General features: G+C 47.8%; 8 protein-coding genes across 8 annotated transcripts; 3 read left to right on the forward strand and 5 right to left on the reverse strand.

Moving 5' to 3' along the window:
• Positions 1 to 10: 10 nt before the first annotated feature.
• B0J16DRAFT_298614 (putative ABC transporter) lies at positions 11 to 4,338 on the reverse strand (the record flags this gene model as incomplete). The annotated part of the gene is made up of 3 exons (XM_046124500.1): positions 11 to 389; positions 447 to 610; positions 658 to 4,338. The coding sequence occupies 3 exons, from the start codon at positions 4,336 to 4,338 to the stop codon at positions 11 to 13; spliced, it is 4,224 nt and encodes a 1,407-aa protein (XP_045990523.1).
• A 504-nt stretch (positions 4,339 to 4,842) lies between these two features.
• B0J16DRAFT_367902 (C6 zinc finger domain protein) lies at positions 4,843 to 6,557 on the forward strand. The gene has a single exon (XM_046130167.1). It carries the CDS (start codon positions 5,004 to 5,006, stop codon positions 6,378 to 6,380), a length of 1,377 nt encoding a protein of 458 aa, XP_045990524.1. The 5' UTR covers positions 4,843 to 5,003; the 3' UTR covers positions 6,381 to 6,557.
• Positions 6,558 to 6,849: 292 nt separating this feature from the next.
• On the reverse strand, positions 6,850 to 7,358 carry B0J16DRAFT_392705 (uncharacterized protein). The gene has a single exon (XM_046132015.1). The coding sequence runs from the start codon at positions 7,326 to 7,328 to the stop codon at positions 6,885 to 6,887; it is 444 nt and encodes a 147-aa protein (XP_045990525.1). The 5' UTR covers positions 7,329 to 7,358; the 3' UTR covers positions 6,850 to 6,884.
• A 1,551-nt stretch (positions 7,359 to 8,909) lies between these two features.
• On the reverse strand, positions 8,910 to 10,076 carry B0J16DRAFT_280828 (carbon-nitrogen hydrolase). Its single transcript, XM_046123917.1, has 2 exons — positions 9,902 to 10,076; positions 8,910 to 9,853 (listed from the first exon to the last, which is right to left on the reverse strand). Exons 1-2 carry the CDS (start codon positions 10,066 to 10,068, stop codon positions 8,974 to 8,976), a joined length of 1,047 nt encoding a protein of 348 aa, XP_045990526.1. The 5' UTR covers positions 10,069 to 10,076; the 3' UTR covers positions 8,910 to 8,973.
• A 795-nt stretch (positions 10,077 to 10,871) lies between these two features.
• B0J16DRAFT_298619 (uncharacterized protein) lies at positions 10,872 to 12,175 on the forward strand (the record flags this gene model as incomplete). The annotated part of the gene is made up of 4 exons (XM_046124501.1): positions 10,872 to 11,018; positions 11,063 to 11,420; positions 11,473 to 11,678; positions 11,726 to 12,175. 4 exons carry the CDS (start codon positions 10,872 to 10,874, stop codon positions 12,173 to 12,175), a joined length of 1,161 nt encoding a protein of 386 aa, XP_045990527.1.
• On the reverse strand, positions 12,156 to 13,111 carry B0J16DRAFT_331325 (Asp/Glu/hydantoin racemase). Its single transcript, XM_046126563.1, has one exon. The coding sequence runs from the start codon at positions 12,915 to 12,917 to the stop codon at positions 12,210 to 12,212; it is 708 nt and encodes a 235-aa protein (XP_045990528.1). The 5' UTR covers positions 12,918 to 13,111; the 3' UTR covers positions 12,156 to 12,209.
• Positions 13,112 to 13,523: 412 nt separating this feature from the next.
• On the forward strand, positions 13,524 to 15,201 carry B0J16DRAFT_392707 (major facilitator superfamily domain-containing protein; the record flags this gene model as incomplete). Its single annotated transcript, XM_046132016.1, has 2 exons — positions 13,524 to 14,860; positions 14,904 to 15,201. The coding sequence occupies 2 exons, from the start codon at positions 13,524 to 13,526 to the stop codon at positions 15,199 to 15,201; spliced, it is 1,635 nt and encodes a 544-aa protein (XP_045990529.1).
• Positions 15,202 to 15,230: 29 nt separating this feature from the next.
• On the reverse strand, positions 15,231 to 16,922 carry B0J16DRAFT_367905 (uncharacterized protein; the record flags this gene model as incomplete). The annotated part of the gene is made up of 2 exons (XM_046130168.1): positions 16,143 to 16,922; positions 15,231 to 16,096 (listed from the first exon to the last, which is right to left on the reverse strand). The coding sequence occupies exons 1-2, from the start codon at positions 16,771 to 16,773 to the stop codon at positions 15,231 to 15,233; spliced, it is 1,497 nt and encodes a 498-aa protein (XP_045990530.1). The 5' UTR covers positions 16,774 to 16,922.
• Between the last annotated feature and the right edge of the window lie 218 nt (positions 16,923 to 17,140).

Here is a 17,140-nt window from a genome sequence, read left to right on the forward strand (position 1 = left end):
TCGCCTCATTCTAGGACTCGGCCTTCTTTGTAGCCTTGGTCCTAAGCTTCATCATCAAAAACACAAGTCCGTAAAAGCCAAATGCAAAGATGGCACAAATGCCCGCGTTCCTCCATCCATACCATTCTACATTCAGATTCATTGTCTTCAGGTAATCTCCTCCCTCCGTGTACTGGCACACGCGGCAAGATGTGGTGGCATCTGGGTTGAGAAGGTTGATACCGGCACCCATGCCCTTCTTATAAGCCGCAAGATAGTCGCCACAGGTCTGATTGGGAGCCGGATCGAAGATGGTGAGTTCATCTTCCTTGCAGTTGACAGGCTTGTCCCAGGTCGTGAAGGAGAGAAGGGAGCCCATAACATAGTTGAAAGGGTCAAGGTAGTAGATCCTGTAATAATATGAGGTTATGAACAGCGCCAGGTAGGAGTCAATGTATGCTACTTACCAGTATCTCCAGAATGCTGTAATTTGGCCATACGGAACCATGACACCACAGAAAGAGACCAAAGTAGTAATGACCAACGGGTTCACAAGAGATGCAAACACAGCGTTGGGGGCGTATGCCGCGATCATCTGTCCTATACCAGTATAGATAAATTCATATAAGACCTATCAAATGTCAGTCCCATCCTAACTAGCATGTGAGAGCCACTTACGACAATAAAGAAGACACCACCAGCTTGATTTGGACCAGTTGGAAGACCAGCAGTGAAATACCAACAGACGTAATACAACAAAGCTGCAACTATCAGGTAAGGAAATTCCGAGACAATTAGGCCGGTAACGAAAGGCGCCCAGTGATACATCTTGCTCTTCTTCTCCCGTGCCTCGTAAATATCGCGACGGTCAATAAAGAGAGGCTGTAGCTGGGAGATAACACCGGGTGCAACGAAGATGAAGTTAAAAACAGTAAAGAGGTTCTGCTGAAGATCGGTAAGACTGTCTCCAATTTTCCAAAAGGTGAAACCGTTGAGAAAGGCCAGCAAGACATGCATTGCCAGCTTGTTGTCAATGTATTCGGTGTTGCGGAAGAGCGAGACATTCATACGATGCGTGACTAACTTGACCTGAGTCCACATGGAGGCGGCGAACTCGCGCCCGTCGTCATTGGCTCGTGAAGGCTTGGACAGGGCATCTTCAACCATATGATCCAGTTCTTTGGTGAGGGCGGCGTGTTCAGGTGATTCAAGCCAGACCTTGTTCCAATCCTGGTTGTGAGAGGCCGGACCATTACCTGAAACCACATCGATCATATGTTCAGCAGGATTGGCTTCAGGGGGACACGGAGCGCCGTGACGACCGAAATATGACTTGATAGTGGATGCATTGTCACCGATATCACCAAAATAGACGGTCTTCCCTCCTTTGGCCAGTAATAAAAGTGTGTCGAACTGCGTAAACAACTGCGCTGATGGCTGATGAATGGTAACCAAGATAGCCTGTCCGGCTGCAGCTAGTTTTCGAAGAAATCGAATGGTGTTATACGCCGCCTGTCCGTCAAGTCCAGACGTAGGTTCATCAAGGAAGATAAGAATACTGGGCTTCGCAACTAATTCCACACCAATGGTGAGACGCTTGCGTTGTTCAATGGAAAGCCCGTTGCCTGGCCGTCCGACAAGGGTATGTTCCAGATCGTTCAATTCAAGGAGGTCAACAATGGTATCAACGTATCGTAGCTTCTCTTCCTTGCTTACATCAGAAGGCTGGCGCAAGAGGGCTGAGAATTCAAGGGCTTCTCGGACGGTTGCAAGCGGTTCGTGGACATCGAGCTGTTCGACATAACCGGCTGAACGTTGGAAGGAGACTGAGATAGGCCGGCCGTCAACTAATACCGATCCATGGATGGTTCCCTCAGTTTTCCGTTGTGCAAGGACATCGAGCAGTGTGGTCTTACCGGCGCCAGAAGCGCCCATCAGAGCACCAAGCATACCGGGCTTGACGTAGCCCTGTACATCATCCAGAAGTACGCGGTCACCATCAGAGGTTTTGACAGTATATGTCAAATTCCTCCATGTGAAGATGCTCTTGTTGCGAACAAGGTCGTTCTCGATGTTGCCGTTGCTATCAGACGGAGAGTTGGCCGTGGCCTTCTCGGAAGATGACGATTCCTCGTCTGTTGCGGGTTGAACCAAATGCTTGGACTTGCGTTGTTGTTCCCGAGGAATGAGTAAGCTGCGGCCGCCTTCTCCCACTTGTTTCCAACCGTTGGTAAAGAAGATCGTGAGGCCCACGAAGAGAACCCACCACGCACAGATGATTCCGAAGTTGCGCCAGATATGACTCTTGCCGAAGGACATGTGGCTCAGATACTGTTCACCTGTGACGCTTGTCGCGCCTGGCAGTGCGCCGCCCACTCCAGCACACGCCTGACCACCCTGCCCTTCCATGTAACCCGGACCATTAGGCACAAGGTACGGACCGACGCAGGGAATGGTCTGGCCATGAAATTCGTTGGACAGCAAGGCATCAAACGCGTAAGCCATGGGATTGAGCCAGAAGATCCACCCGAACCATGGATGCATCTCAGGCTTGACGATCATGTACCCCATATAAACAAACAAGGTAGCAGTAGCAAGACCAGAAACCTTCGTCGCGGCATCGAAGGTAGGAAAGGCGGCGCCGACGAAGCGGTAGAAGGATGTCATGGAGAGGGCCGATACATAGTTGATAATCAGGTAAGTGAAGAATGCCCCGGCAGTAGCCTTGAGTCCAACCATAAAGTACAGGACGATGCCGAAATGAGAGACTTGTAATAGTAGGATAGGCAGGTCGGCGACGACTTGGGCAATGACGAAGGCGGCAGGGTGATAAAGAGCGAATTGGCGTTGCTTAGCCAAGATTGGTCGGCCAGTAAACGAGTCGGTAACTTCAGAGAGAGCAATAAGGGCAGGATATAGAATCGAGAAGAAAAGGGCACCGCCCTTGAGAAACAGACCAGCAGAATTGTCGGGGGCATTGTAGAACAGGGAACCACCAACAAGAGCCTGTATGACAGTGGCACCTTGCTTGACGAACATGGTCTTCTTGTCTCCCCAAAGAATCTGGTACTGCCTGATGGTGGCGGTCTTGACCTGAGTGAGAAAGTCGGCCGTGATAGGTGAATTCTTAGAGACTCCCTTGTACTTCTCCCGAGCAACCATCTCCTTGAAGATAGCTGTGTTGTCGTTGGCTTCCTGGGTCTTCGGGTAGCTTCGAGCTTCTTCAAGCATGTCAGTGGATAGAGCCGAGTTGTCGTATGCGTTACGAACTGCATCAGCTGTGCGAGGGAAGGTGTCTTCATACCCAGGAGCAATGACTCGCTCATGAGGAACCGTCACACCTGTCAGGAAATCGCTTCGGTTGGATCCACCATCTCTCATGAAGCCTAGGTCTTCCATAAATGGGACAGCAGCGTTCTGAGGTCCGTAGAAGATCTGTTTGCCCTCATCAAGAACAAGCACTTTATCGAAATGCTCGTAAATGCCGTTTCCCGCCTGATACAGTGTAACTATGGTGGTGAGGCCGAGGATGTCGGTCATGGCTCTGATAGCCTTGATCCACTCCAAAGCAGTACTAGCATCGAGACCTCGGGTTGAGTTATCCCAGCAGAATACGCTTGCGCGGGTCGTCATGCATTCCAGAATCGATACACGCTTCCTTTCTCCTCCCGAAACACCCCTAATGAAAGCGTCGCCGACTTTTGTATGGGCAGTGTGAGAGATACCGACGGATCGCAAGAGAAAGTCCTTATACAGATTCGCATACTCCTTACGCGTCTTGATTCCTGGGGGCAGGTGGAAGGGAACCTTGAGGCGGGTGGCAAAGTCGATAGTTGCCTCGACAGAAAGGGTTGGAAAGAAGATTTCCTCCTCAGTGTTCATGATGATCTGACCGCGGTATTGCTTCGCTTCGTCGGCCGTCATGCTACCGTAATGGACGTCTCCGGCGACCTCTTCATAACCACGGCGGTTATTGGCAAGGACGTTGAGTAATGTTGTGCAGCCTGATCCGGGGCGGCCAAGGACCAGCAACATCTCTCCGGGCTTGACACATCCGCTTGACTTATCGATGATGGTTTTGATCGGTTCGGTCTTATTGCCTTTGTGGAAGGGGTAGAGTTGCGAAAGGACATTTTCGTTGAAGCTCGCATCGGCGCGGAGGCCCTTGACTGTCAGGTTGGTCCAGCTCACGCCGAGTTTCTTGGGCTTTTCGCCGCCTTGCTCGTCTCGATCTCGCATCATTTGAACTTCGGGCGCCATAGGCCATGCTGATCTATCACGGTATATCGTAGTCTTGTCCATTGCGTCTTCGTCCGCCAGGTTGGACACTTGGTCCACAGTTGAGGAGCTTGCACTCATGGTCGATCCAAGAGCGCTGTTACTTGATTAGAGAAATAGATTGATTAGATGAGAAAGAAGGATTGGCTGTAGGAAATGAACGATGAGTATACAAAGAATGACACTAAAAATCCAGTAAATCTGCAATGTATAAATAGAGAATAGTTGGCTCGGAATTAAGTTACTGAACTATCAATTGCGTCTTGAAAGACAAGCTGAAGATTACAAAGAAACCATTGCGAAATTTCGGACCTCGCAACTCGGAACACTTAGGCTGACGACATGAGGATTGAAGAATTTGGTCTGTAAACCCTCCGCGGTACAAGGTCTATGACAGCTTAATTAATCAATTGTCGAATGCGAATGCGGGTTCTCATCTCGGACGAAAGACACGCCAGCTAAGCGAATTTCTTATCGGGACGGGCTTGATTAATAAACTTTAATGCGGTCTAGTGTAGTGACGGCCAAATATGAGTAATCACCCCTGCCAAAGAGACTAAATCCCCTAGTGCAAAAACTCTAAACCCCCCGCGGAGGCTTTTATAGACCGGCCTCGCCTCCGACCGTGATCCTCTTACTTCGTCCCTCACTCATTTCACTTCCGACCCTCATGCCTCAACGCCGTTTTGAGATTTTCTTGCTTGGCACCATCTTCTTCATCGACGCGACACAATTGGTTACTTCACATGGAAGCCCCAACAGTTCATCCAACGCAGCGGCGTGTCGCTTGTGAATTATGCAGAAAGCACAAAGCAAGGTGTCAACGTTTTCACCAGAGTGATCCTTCATGCGCAAGGTGCACATTATATGGAGTCAAGTGCACCAATGGACGTCAGAAGAAAGTTGGAAGACCTCGGCCGGCGAGGACTTCTCCGAATTCGGCTGTCGGGGAAAGCAACTCGGCCACGTACAACCCGCCAACTCCACCCAGCACATCTCCGGACGAAAATTCCATCCTCGATATAAGTACATACCAGATTGACTGGACAAACCCTGGACCTTCAGCTTCTACCTCATTGCAAGTTATCGGCAAGGCCGTGGAACCCACGTTCGGTAGCTCGGCACCCACATGGTCTCCCTTGGAATTTGGCTCGGCGGATAATGATTCGTCATCTTGGAATAATGGCTTCGGTTTTGTGGAGTCTGCTTCCCTGTTCGCCTACAACTCGTTCTTCGGTGCCTCACCACCAATTACAGACACGAATACGTCACCATTGTATCTGCTTCAGAGTCCATCAAGCACAGTATCGAGTGATCCACACTTCAGCCCCGACATCCCGAAGGAGTGTCATGCAAGCACCATTGATGACCACACTGCACTTATGGAGCTTTCCAAAATAAACATCGACTTACATGCACGAATCTCAGCTGCCAAGTCAAACAATTCTCACCTGACATTCGACGACTTGGTTTATCGACAGGGTCCTTTGTATATCGACAACTACACCCTCGCTGAATTTATACTGAACATATCTCAAAGCTTCCTTCAGGTTATCACTGGCCTGCTGCCTGCTTCGTCGACAGCGGATAGCCGGATATTTGAGCTGCTGTCGTTAAGTAAATCGAAATCGCCCCAGATGAAGCACGTTAATCCACCCTCGCATTCGCCCTCATCTCACCACGCCGGCATATTGGAGCCACTGTCCGCCCCCCTGGCGCTTACGATCACCAGTATATTCATCCAGCTACTGTCACTATACGAGCTAACCCTCGAACACATCACGACCCGTGTCGATCGATTACCAATCGATCCTATCGCTCCTATTCCGATCCTTCGTCACGATACCCTGGTTCTGGAGAGTCTTTGTACTCAGGGTGCTTTCTTTTCGAGAACCATCGTTCATGTGTTAAAGAAGATGCAATGCGTGTTGGGAATCGATTCGGGACCTGGTACTAGTCACAAGGGTTTGTTGACGGCAAAACAAAAAAAGGTGCTTTGGGGTGAGTTGGACGGTGGACGCGCTATAATTCCAGGCCAGGCTTCAATGGGACCTGCCATCTTGCAGAGATTATTTGGCAAGATGGAGACTGTGTTGGAGCGCATCGCAGCGGACAGCTCTTGATATACTTATATATTCTAGTTATGACCCCATCTTTATGTCTTTAGAGGATGGGAGCTTCGGGCTATTTAGACTTGTAATAAGCTCAATTCCCGTTCTACTTCTATTCCCTCCCTTTAACATTCTTCCTTAGCTCTTTATTAACACCTAACTACGGAAGGTCTAGCTTACTATAGTAACCAATAATATCTAGAACTATGTAGTTATACGCTGGAGCCTAGAGTCTACCAAGATGAAGTACCTAGTAGCCCTGCGGGATTACTTATTAAAGGGATGCTAATTAACGGAGCAGGTTCAGTTAGAGGTTAAGACAATTTGATTTTGATATATCTAGCCCCTTCAAAAACAGTAGTACCTCGCATTTGCAGTATGATGTAGGGAAAACTCAGACCCACTTGATCATATGCCGAGACAAAAACCTACACCGAGGCATCCAGTGTCGCTAATGTTCGTAGTAAGTAATATGTCTTTTCTTCTCAAAGGATAGAGCTTACCATTGCAAGCTTGTCAGTCTATTGTCCAATATCTTAGGGAAATGTAATCGATTTCCCAGCCTGAACTTCCTTCAAAACCAATAAGGCGACCGTCCGCAACATTTGGGTGAAGTGTGCCATCATCCTTCCCAACGGACCAGATCTTTGTAGAGCTTGTCCGGATGTTGAACTGGACAACACGCCATCCTGCGCGTACGTCCCAGACAGCAGTTTCGCCTGGCTTGAATGTATAGGTCGAAGAGGTGTCTGAATCTACCGGGTGGTTGTATATCCTCTTCTCTTCCCCATTTTCCCAGGTGAGCTGGATGCCCTTTAAGACCGAAAAGCCTTCGGCATCACCAGATCCCAGCCCAGCCCATACTGTTATGGACTTTACAGTACTTTCATCATCGTCGGGGTAAAGAGAAAAGGGATGGTTGGTGTCTTTCCCAAAAAACTCAGTCTGCTCTTGAGGCATGGTGATAGGAAGAAGGAAAGATGTTTTAAAAATTCTTAGAGATAATAATTTGTAAAAAGGATTGTACAGTATAAAGATTGTAGAGTTAAGGTAGCGGTCTAGGGTTTATATATTCAGTTCCCTCTACACTTTGTATTGTACTCTCATTGCCTTGAATAATGCACTGATTACTGCTTCCCCTCACTTGAAACACTACTCTCTCTCTACTGAAAGTAAGCTGTGTTAGAAGTCTAAGACTTATTTTTTTTAAGGCGTCATACAGATCTGCATCTTGAATTTGCTGTGCCGTTCTAAAGTTAAAAAATGATCGACATCCTTCAGCAGGATTTAATGTGCTTACTGGTTTATGGAAAGCCACAAATTCCAAGTTATATGTCGTAAGAAGTTCAGCTCCTCAGATCTGCCTGCCGTCTACCGGCACATGTAGAGGGCCTCAAACAATAATTCCCCTTTCCGCAAGCTACATCATCTTGCAGCCAGCTATAAACATTTCAAAGAAATGTAAAGATAAGTCTTTAAGTATTAAAACCTCTGATTCACTGTACGACTTCATACACTCTGACCTTCCCATACTATAGCAATATTAGTAGCAGGGGCAGTGATAGCAATTAAAGCCATTCTAGTAATACCAATTAATTAGAAGGGACTAATTGTTTATGGAGAGGGATCGGCACTAGGAACAGATTAGCGGTGAGTAAAAAGACTAAGGGTCGGGGGCCTCAAACATTTCTTTACAGCTGAATTGAATCCCTGTTCATGCGTAACATTATGGCTTTAATGCTAGGCTTAAGTTGGTAGATATCTATCTTAAGGGTAAGCTGGATGTCCATGCACATTGACTGATTTGGTGCGGAGTGTAGGCTGCACCGTCATAGCTTGGGGTGTAAAGTGTATTTGCGTCAGTCCTTTACATACTTTCGGGGGCCGATGGCTGCGCCACTGTTTCTCGGTCTGTCCGAAGGAGCCGTCCCTCCCGCCTTTACCATGTTCACTTCTGGCACAAACGTCAGGAGCACCCTGAACGTGTTTCACGTAAGTCTCTAGAAGCGGTTTCTTTCAGATCATGAATGCTCGCTCTCATCATCCTCGGCCTAGGCCGTGCCAATCTTACTGTTACCGTTAGGTTGTAGTTTAGCAGGTTTCTTCTACTGCCATGAACCGCTTTAGCTACAATGCTTGTCGGGCTGCCTGATGGTGTTTTAAACCTACCAAACAAATCCTTTGGACCTTTCATTTCATATCTTACTAAAGGTAAGTTCAGCTGAAAATGTATCCCCCTCTTCATCAGCTGCATACCCCTCCTGGGTACTATGGTGCTTGCGACGCTGCCTGCGTTGCACCCTTGGGCATCGTTGCATCAACTTGAATAGCCACTTCCGTCAATGGGTGCTCAGCCCTTATGGCTAGCAACGTGGAGGGAAACAAGAAGGAGTCTCTGACCAAGCCAATGAGCCTTCAAGGAGACTGTTTGGTAGAAGCAGTCGCCATCTCACCAGATGGCCATTATCTTGTATCTCGATGTCACTCAAGAGGTGAACGATGGATTGGAGCAAAGTCGAGATTGTTTCGTCTTTGTGCTCTATAGGTTGCAACCAAATATCTGTCACCTTATTCTCATCCATGCATATGACTTAATGCCTTGCCTTCAAGAAACCATCGGTTTGGGTTGGTTGGGGTCTGGAAGAACCCTATTACCAATCTGCTTCTTTTCCTTGGCAACAACGTTCTCTTTAGTCTCCCGATCAACACCCAACCACAGAAGATCTGGTCTACTGTAGTGACCAACAATATCTAGAAATCCCCTCGTAGCCACAACCTTGCTAAGATCAAGATCAGCATAAACAATACCCTCATTGTCAGCCTTGCCATCCCCCAGAGGCTCAGTCAAACGCCGACCATCGGGTCCTACTACACAACTATGTCCACCACCCGGCTGTCGACATTGCAGCCCATCCTGCGTCTTCAACACATCGATACCTTTCTGAGTACACACAGATGTACAGTGAAGGACATAAGAAGTACTCTCAATAGCATACGTCTGGGATAAATTCTGACAGCCTTCTGCAGTCATGCTCCATAAACCAGGATGGTCGACACCCGTAGTAGGGTCAATTGGCGGCCACATGGAGATATGAATTACCTCCCCTTGTGATATACTGTGGTACTTGAGAAGAGGCTGCGTGTGCTCCCAGCACGCAAGACATCCGACTTTGATCTTACCATGGCCTGGGCCGAAGTCCACTTCAACAACATTATTCAAGTCAGAATTGGTTCCATCGCCAAAGACGGTGCGTTCCATATGAGTTGGCTTGATCTTGCGTCGATGAAGCAGCACCTCACCCTGTGGCGAGATAATAGCCTGCGAGATATAGATGCTATGCGAAGGACTCTTCTCCGAAAAGCCAAGAACGACAGCGATTGAGTTTTCTTTCGCAGCAGTTTTGACCGCCTCTATAGCATCGGACTCAATCGCCACAGAGTTGTAAATGTATCGCGTTTGCAGTTCAAAATCCACCGATCGAGCCCTATAATGATGATTAGTGGAATGACTCTTTGAAACGGAACAAACTTACCAGATCCATGCTGGGTACCCAGGGATCCAGCATTCAGAAAAAGCAACGAGCTTGGCTCCATTGTTTGCCGCTTCGGCAATGAGAGTGCAAGCTTTCTTAACCGAGGCAGCCAAGTCCAACCAAATTGGTTCTGCTTGCGTAACGGCGACTCGGATGGGGACGGACATGTTTGAGGAGAAGCAATATGAGAAGAAAAAAGGAAGAAGATCTTACAATTAATGGATGGCCTCGTAACAGATTTATATGTCCCGCAGATCAGACCATTTTCCTTATAAAGGTGTATGTTTCGTTTGTTTTCTTGTTGGTTACAGGGTATGTACATATGATCTGTTCCATCAAACTTATGCCTCTTATCGATACGGAGAACAGCCTGATTGGGGTGCTATCAATCAAGACGGGGAAGACCACCCTGGTAGGATCATCACTTATAACGGGGTGTCATGCCGAAACAGGCATGTTCTTCAATTTGCATGATGACCCAGGACCAAGTCGTTTCATCTTGGTGCTGAGGTTACATCGGCCCAAGTGACAAGTCGGATCACGAAGCACGAAGCCGTTAGACGTCACTTACCACATGAGTGCCAGAAATGCATTTTTAATGTTTGTCATATCCTCTTGATATAAAGTGACATAAGAATGTCGAATTACTGGTTAAACGTGAGGTCTTTGCTTCCACCTTTTTCGGTGTCCAGCATCGAGAACTTCTGTTCATATCTTGGCATCGCCACCATCTCGGGAAACAGTACCCGACATTACGAAAAATTAAATTCCTTCCCAAAAAAGCAAGTCCAAAGACCGGTAAAACCTGTCCCGATCGGTAATAGATTAGCCAAGAGTAAGCCTCTGTATTTGCGACACTAAACACCGTTGGAGTATCCGTACAAACAGGGACTTGATATACGAACATGCACAACATGTCCAGTGTTTCCATGGAAATTCTCTTTCTTCCTCTTTCATATACTCTGCTACTATGGCTACTATTGCCAAACAGCTGGCTGAGATATGGTTTCTTTACGGTATTGGCATTCTCATGATTGCCGCGCGAGTGTTTTGTCGCACGGAATTGGTCGGCTGGAGAGGGTATCAGCCAGATGATTACCTCGTTCTGATCGTTGCAGTAAGTTCTCACCCACCAAATTGTTTATTCGCTGACACTCTTAGTTACTCTGGACCGGAACAGCAATATCAGGCCACATCTTCATCGCTTCCGCGAAGGGCTTACATACCTCCGATCTCAACCACGAAGAACGGGAAAATATGCCAGAAGAAGAGTACGGAAAGTGGGCTTTTGGAACGCAGATCTTCATGCTTAGCCTGGTCCTCTATGTTGTTGTTCTATGGACACTGAAGTTCAACATGCTATGGCTTTACAAGCGAGTTGTTCGAGGGTTGTGGACGGAGAGGTTCATTAAACCTTTGATGGTGCAGGTCGTGGTCTCATTAGTTGTCATCATCTTGACCCTCGCTTTGACGTGTCGGCCTTTCTATCACCTGTGGCAGGTCTGGCCAGATCCTGGACGTAAGTTAACGTGGGATAGATGAATTTGGGACTGCGCTAATGCCAACGGCAGCACATTGCACTCCGCAGAATCTGACATTCTTCATTCTTATCCTGTCTTTTAATCTAAGCACAGATATCAGTATTATTCTTGTCCCGATTCCAGTCGTCATGGGCATTCGAGCGAAACCCTGGGAAAAGTTCGGCCTTTGTATCTTGTTTAGCTTGGGATTCTTTTGCATGACCGCCGCCATCCTACGATTTGTCCTCATATTCAAGGTTAGTCGCCATCGGTCACTTACAAGACATTCCTAACCGTATTCTAGCTGGACCAGCGAGGCGAATCTGTTCTGTGGTCTCTCCGCGAAGATTGCATTGGTATCGTTGTCGGCCAAGCCCCCATGATAACACCTCTCTTCAAACGTCGCTTCTGGGTGAATACAGGCTATTTATCACCAACGACAGAATCTAGGAGGAAGAGTAGACAAGAGCAAGGCGCCAATAGGCGTGATAGCTATCCTCTTTACTGGCTAGCACGACGGCCAAATTACGCAGCACCGGACCCTTATTCTATCACTGCCATTGAGTCGATATCGGAGAGCCAAGAGGATATTGTCATGAGAGACTCAGGACTTCCGACGCGACCAGAGCCGCTTTATGATTCGTCGAACGGGATTATCGTTGAGAGGAGGGTTGATATTGAGGCTGCTGATGGGACGATCACGGTCGTGACGCAAAGGTCGGAGGTGGTCATAGGGCAGAAACAGTTTGTATAAATAAACGACCGATGAAATCTGCTCTGCCTCTACTCTAATGCTCTTTGGTGTCCTCTATAGCCCAGTCGGCGGCAGCTATCGCATGGATCCGCGCCGTATCAAAAATTGCTAACTCACTCTGAGTCTTGTCTATCAATAACCCAATTTCAGTACACCCAAGGATCAAGCATTCGGCTCCAGCAGATTTGAGCCTCCCGATAACCTCTTGGTAAGCTCGCCGAGAATCATCTTTGATGATACCATTGCAAAGCTCTGTGTAGATGATCTCGTGCACAGTATCTCTGTCCTCATCATCCGGAACAATAACGTCAAGATCGAACTTGTCCGCCAGACGTGACTTGTAAAAGTCTTTTTCCATGGTAAATTGTGTTCCTAGCAACCCGACTGACTTGTATCCTGCTTTCAAGATGGCCTCGGCAGTTGGGTCAACGATGTGAATAAGCGGTAGCCCAGCTGCCGTCTCAATGCCATGAGATACGAAGTGCATAGTATTAGTGCAAAGCACAAGACCATCTGCACCAGCGAGCGCTAATCTTTTTGCTGCGTCGTCCAGTAACAGTCCTGCTTCTTCCCATTTGCCGGCGTGTTGTAGGGCCTCAATCTTGGCAAAGTCGAATGAGATAATGATACAATCAGCAGAGTGCAATCCACCGAGGACCTCGCGAACTCGACGGTTTATCTCTTGGTAGTATGTCGTGGTTGACTCCCAGCTCATGCCACCAATTAAACCCAGTGTCTTCATCTTGGATTTTGCGCGGATATCCTCGGAATACACAGGAATTTTGTCGGAAGATCGATGACTATACCAACCGAATTGATTGTGAGAAAGTTTTGGTACCCGAGAAACTGGTATATTTGTTGAGATCAAGATCTGGTAAAGGCGGAAAGGGCAAGGTGAAGACAGATTTGCAGGGGAACTGAGACACGGGAGAAAATATCGCAGATCAATATTGACGAGGCGGAGAAGCTGAAGTCTTACTGGTGTCCAGCTCCCTCGCCCCGCTTAAATGATATTCTTGGTTCAGCTGAGGTGAGAAACACCATTCTTCATTGGGTAGAGGCTGAGACAAGTGATGCCACGATTGGTGATGGTTTCTGTAGAACCGTCATGATGAAAGCAAATTTGGTAAAATACCGAGATCTACCATGTCCAAGGGAGGAAGGTTTGAGACGTGGCTAGGATTGTCCATATCTTGTTCCGTCGGTATAAAGTCCATCCTTCAGCCATGTCTTTATTAAAATGAGTTCTACCCTTCGACCAACCTGATTTTTCTCAGTGGTTCCTGTTAAAGCTTGGACGATCATTTTGGACTTCAGCCTACCACTACCAGGGCTGACGACAACAACAATGTCCGAGGCGTCACCACTGCTTCAGCCAAGCTCCGAAGCTACGGGCTATGGAACAACGTCTTCCGCTCCACCTCCATCAGCCCGCCCAGAGGAGGAGACAACCATTATCAGCAAAGACCTATCCTTCGCCCGCCTAGCAGTCATCCTGACAACAGCTTGGCTAGGCGTATTCCTAGGTGCCGCCGACACAACAGTAATCGCAACCTTATCCGCGCAAATCTCAAGCGAATTCAACTCCCTCAGCCTTCTCTCCTGGCTCGCAACAGCCTACCTGATAGGCAACGCCGCCAGTCAACCAATTTCAGGCCGTCTAACGGACATTTTCGGCCGTGGTCCTGGCTTGGTATTCTGTAACCTTGCCTTTGCGGCGGGCAATCTTCTTTGTGGATTAGCTACCAGCCAGCATGCTATGATACTGGGAAGAGTGGTCGCTGGTGTTGGTGGTGGGGGTTTAATGAGTATTTCCATGTTTCTCGGTTCGGATCTTATACCGTTGAGGAAACGCGCTATTGTGAGTGGTGTTGCGAATCTTTGGTATGGAGCTGGGACTATGGTTGGTGCTGTTTGTGGTGGAATGCTGGGTGATTACAGCGATAACGGCTGGAGAGTGGCGTTTCTTGTCCAGGTTGTTCCGTCGTTGGTGTCAGCTGTCATTGCGTATGTTATGATTAAGGTACCGCCGAAACAATCCGACAAATCATACATCAAGCGGATCGACTTTGGTGGTGTTTTCCTGGTCACTGCTTTTTTGGCAAGTCTCGTTCTTGGTCTCAGCATGGGAGGCAATATCGTGCCTTGGTCGCATCCTCTCCCAATCACGGCAATTGCAGTTGCAGTCTGCCTGTTCGTCGCCTTCATATGTTGTGAAGTCAAGGTCGCCCAGCCAATCATCCCAGTCAGACTCCTGCTGAACCGCACCGTTCTGGCCACATGCCTGTCCAGTATGTTTTGCGCAGCCATCAACTTGACGAGTATTTTTTACATCCCACTTTACTTACAAGCACGGGGAGACTCAGCAACCGATGCTGGACTAAAGATCATGCCTTCTTCGCTTGGATTGATTGGGGCACTGCCGCTTGGATACTTGATGAAGAAGACAGGGAAGTACATTGGAATCATTGTCAGCGGCATCGTCACGATGATTGTGGGCGCCATCATGTTCACGCTTCAAGATGACATCAGTCCGACTTGGATGACATGTTTGGCATTTTTGATCCTTAGCCTTGGCTACAATGCTGTTTTTAGCATTACGCAGGTTGCTTGCCTTGCGGCGGTGGAGCATTCGCAGCTGGCTATGGTCACATCAACCATCAGTAAGTTTACCATTCGATCGAAGTATTATATATAATTCTAACTACCTCACCGTGCTGTCTCGAAGCCTTGGAAGTACTATCGGAATAACAATCGCTTCGGTTGTGTACCAGCATAGCTTAACAAGTGGCCTTTGGGATCGGTTCAGCGACTATCCCAATGCCGCGGCAGAAATACAGCATATCCGCGATGACCTTACCGAGCTGAAGCGCCTTCCGGATGGGTGGCACGAAGGCGTCATCAAGTCGTTAATGGTGGCATTTGAGCATGTTTGGATCTTGATACTTATCTGGGCCGTACTGGCTTTAATCAGCATCACGCCTATCAAGCAACACAAGCTTTACTCTACACTGGAACGGAAGTGAGAAGAACAAAATAGGCATACGAGACTATACTAGACTACATCAGGTTTTCTTTCCTTTATCCTAGAGCTTAAAATAAATTTATCGCCGCAAAGCTTCTTCCATGCTTGCTTTACCGGCCGAATCACTTCGTCCCATTGAAGGGCTGAGAAGAGAATAACCACAGCAATCAAAGGCAGCGCCGTGGCAAAGTATATCCAGAACCTGTCATTACCCGGCAAGTACGCGTCTTCCATGCTGAACAAACTCGCAACCCAAGCCAATGGTGCAAAAACCAAAGCGATATATGTCAACCGTCGGACGTTGACTGCCTCAAGTATTGAGCGTCGTGAATCGAGAAGCTGTATCATTGTCGTCGCGACAGTTACCATTTGTTCAAGTGATTGACCATAATCCTGGAACTGATTCTGTAGGTAGTTGATATCCTTGAAGATCATTTTCCATGCCATCTTACCATCGTCGTTTTGCTCAACAAACTCCGCAACCAGGGTCAGTTTATGTCGACTCTGTTTGAGCCGGCGCCTCCATCGCTGCAAGTCGACAATGTCTTCACCATGAAGACGACTTGTGATGTCTTGAAGAGAGTATTCATAGTGCTTGGAGTAGCGGCTTATGAGATGCATGTAGAGGTTCCATTCGGAGAGGGTTATGCGAATAGGATAATAGGCGAAGTCCAGAATCTTAAGAGGCATATCGTTAGAGCCTTGAGAACAGAGGTAATGCGTCAAGCTATCAAGCATTGAGTCTCTATTCCACTGAGATGTGGAAGTGGATATTCTGTGTGATGTCGCGACATCTTCAAACCCACCATGGAGATGCTGAGCGGAATAGCTCTCCTGATTCTGTTTTCCGAGTCCTTCAATCGCACTTCTTATCGGACGATCGACCAGAATAAGACCTGGACATATTAGCAGATGTTCTCAGCGCGGTACTGGAATACTTACAAATAGAAGAGCTCCCAACTTTTTTCATGAGCAGGGAACAGGTCGCGCGAGCAAGGGCTAGCTGTTTGCCCGATAATGGAGTAAGGCGGCGGATGTTACGAGTAATATTGGAGTCCGTTTTAAGAGCGTAAGCAGCATCTTCAAATTTCTCAGCAATGCCCAAATCCAATACCTGCTGGTAGTGGAGATGCAGATGACCGCGCTCGGACAGTAATGATGGCAATATCGCAAGTGAAGGCGGTGGTGGCGCTATCTCAATATTCTCAAAACTAGTGTTGACATAGTCGGCGAAGAAAATTGGGTCGATATCTAAAGCATTTCCAACAAGGCTTATAAGTTGAGGACTGATATCCTCGACTATGATCAATCGCGTAGTAGCCGGTGGTAAAGTGTCGATTAAGTTGGTTATCTTATCTTCCTCCACTGTGATTGGCTGTAGCTCGGGTGGATGCCGTTTAGCTGTAGGGTAATCGATGTAGACGGCATTGCTTGCACGAGTTCCTCGTTGTTGCAGATATCGCTCGAGTCCATTGATACACGGGTTTGACTGAGCTCGAAGCTCGACATAGTCTTTGTATGAGACGTGATCTTTGCTTGGATTCATGATGGTGGGTGTTGGATACCAAAACATCAGGCAAGATCATTTTGGTTCCGTGGATTAAGAACACGCATCAACCCCCACACTTTCATCGGGGGGTGTAGCACAGCCACTGGCAATTGTATTTTCAACTCTGCGCAGAACAGGGCTCACAGCGAACTGTAAAACAATATTTGCCCGAATAGTAGGTCGCTTTCTATGTAACCGTGTTTGAGAAACAGATCCCCAAAGGCACGATGTTTCATTTCTGCCCCGAGGGAGATTATCATACCACCCCACAACCAAGAGACTACCTACCAATGAAAAGACAAAGTTAAGCGCCAAATAAAAGTGGCGTTTACAATCGATAAGCTACGCCTCTGTTTGGGAAAAACGGGGGCGCGAAATACTTTACCCAGAC

This window comes from Fusarium flagelliforme (genome assembly GCF_020744385.1).
Source record: "Fusarium flagelliforme strain FIESC 12 MPI-CAGE-AA-0113 chromosome Unknown B0J16scaffold_1, whole genome shotgun sequence".
NCBI lineage: Eukaryota > Fungi > Ascomycota > Sordariomycetes > Hypocreales > Nectriaceae > Fusarium > Fusarium flagelliforme.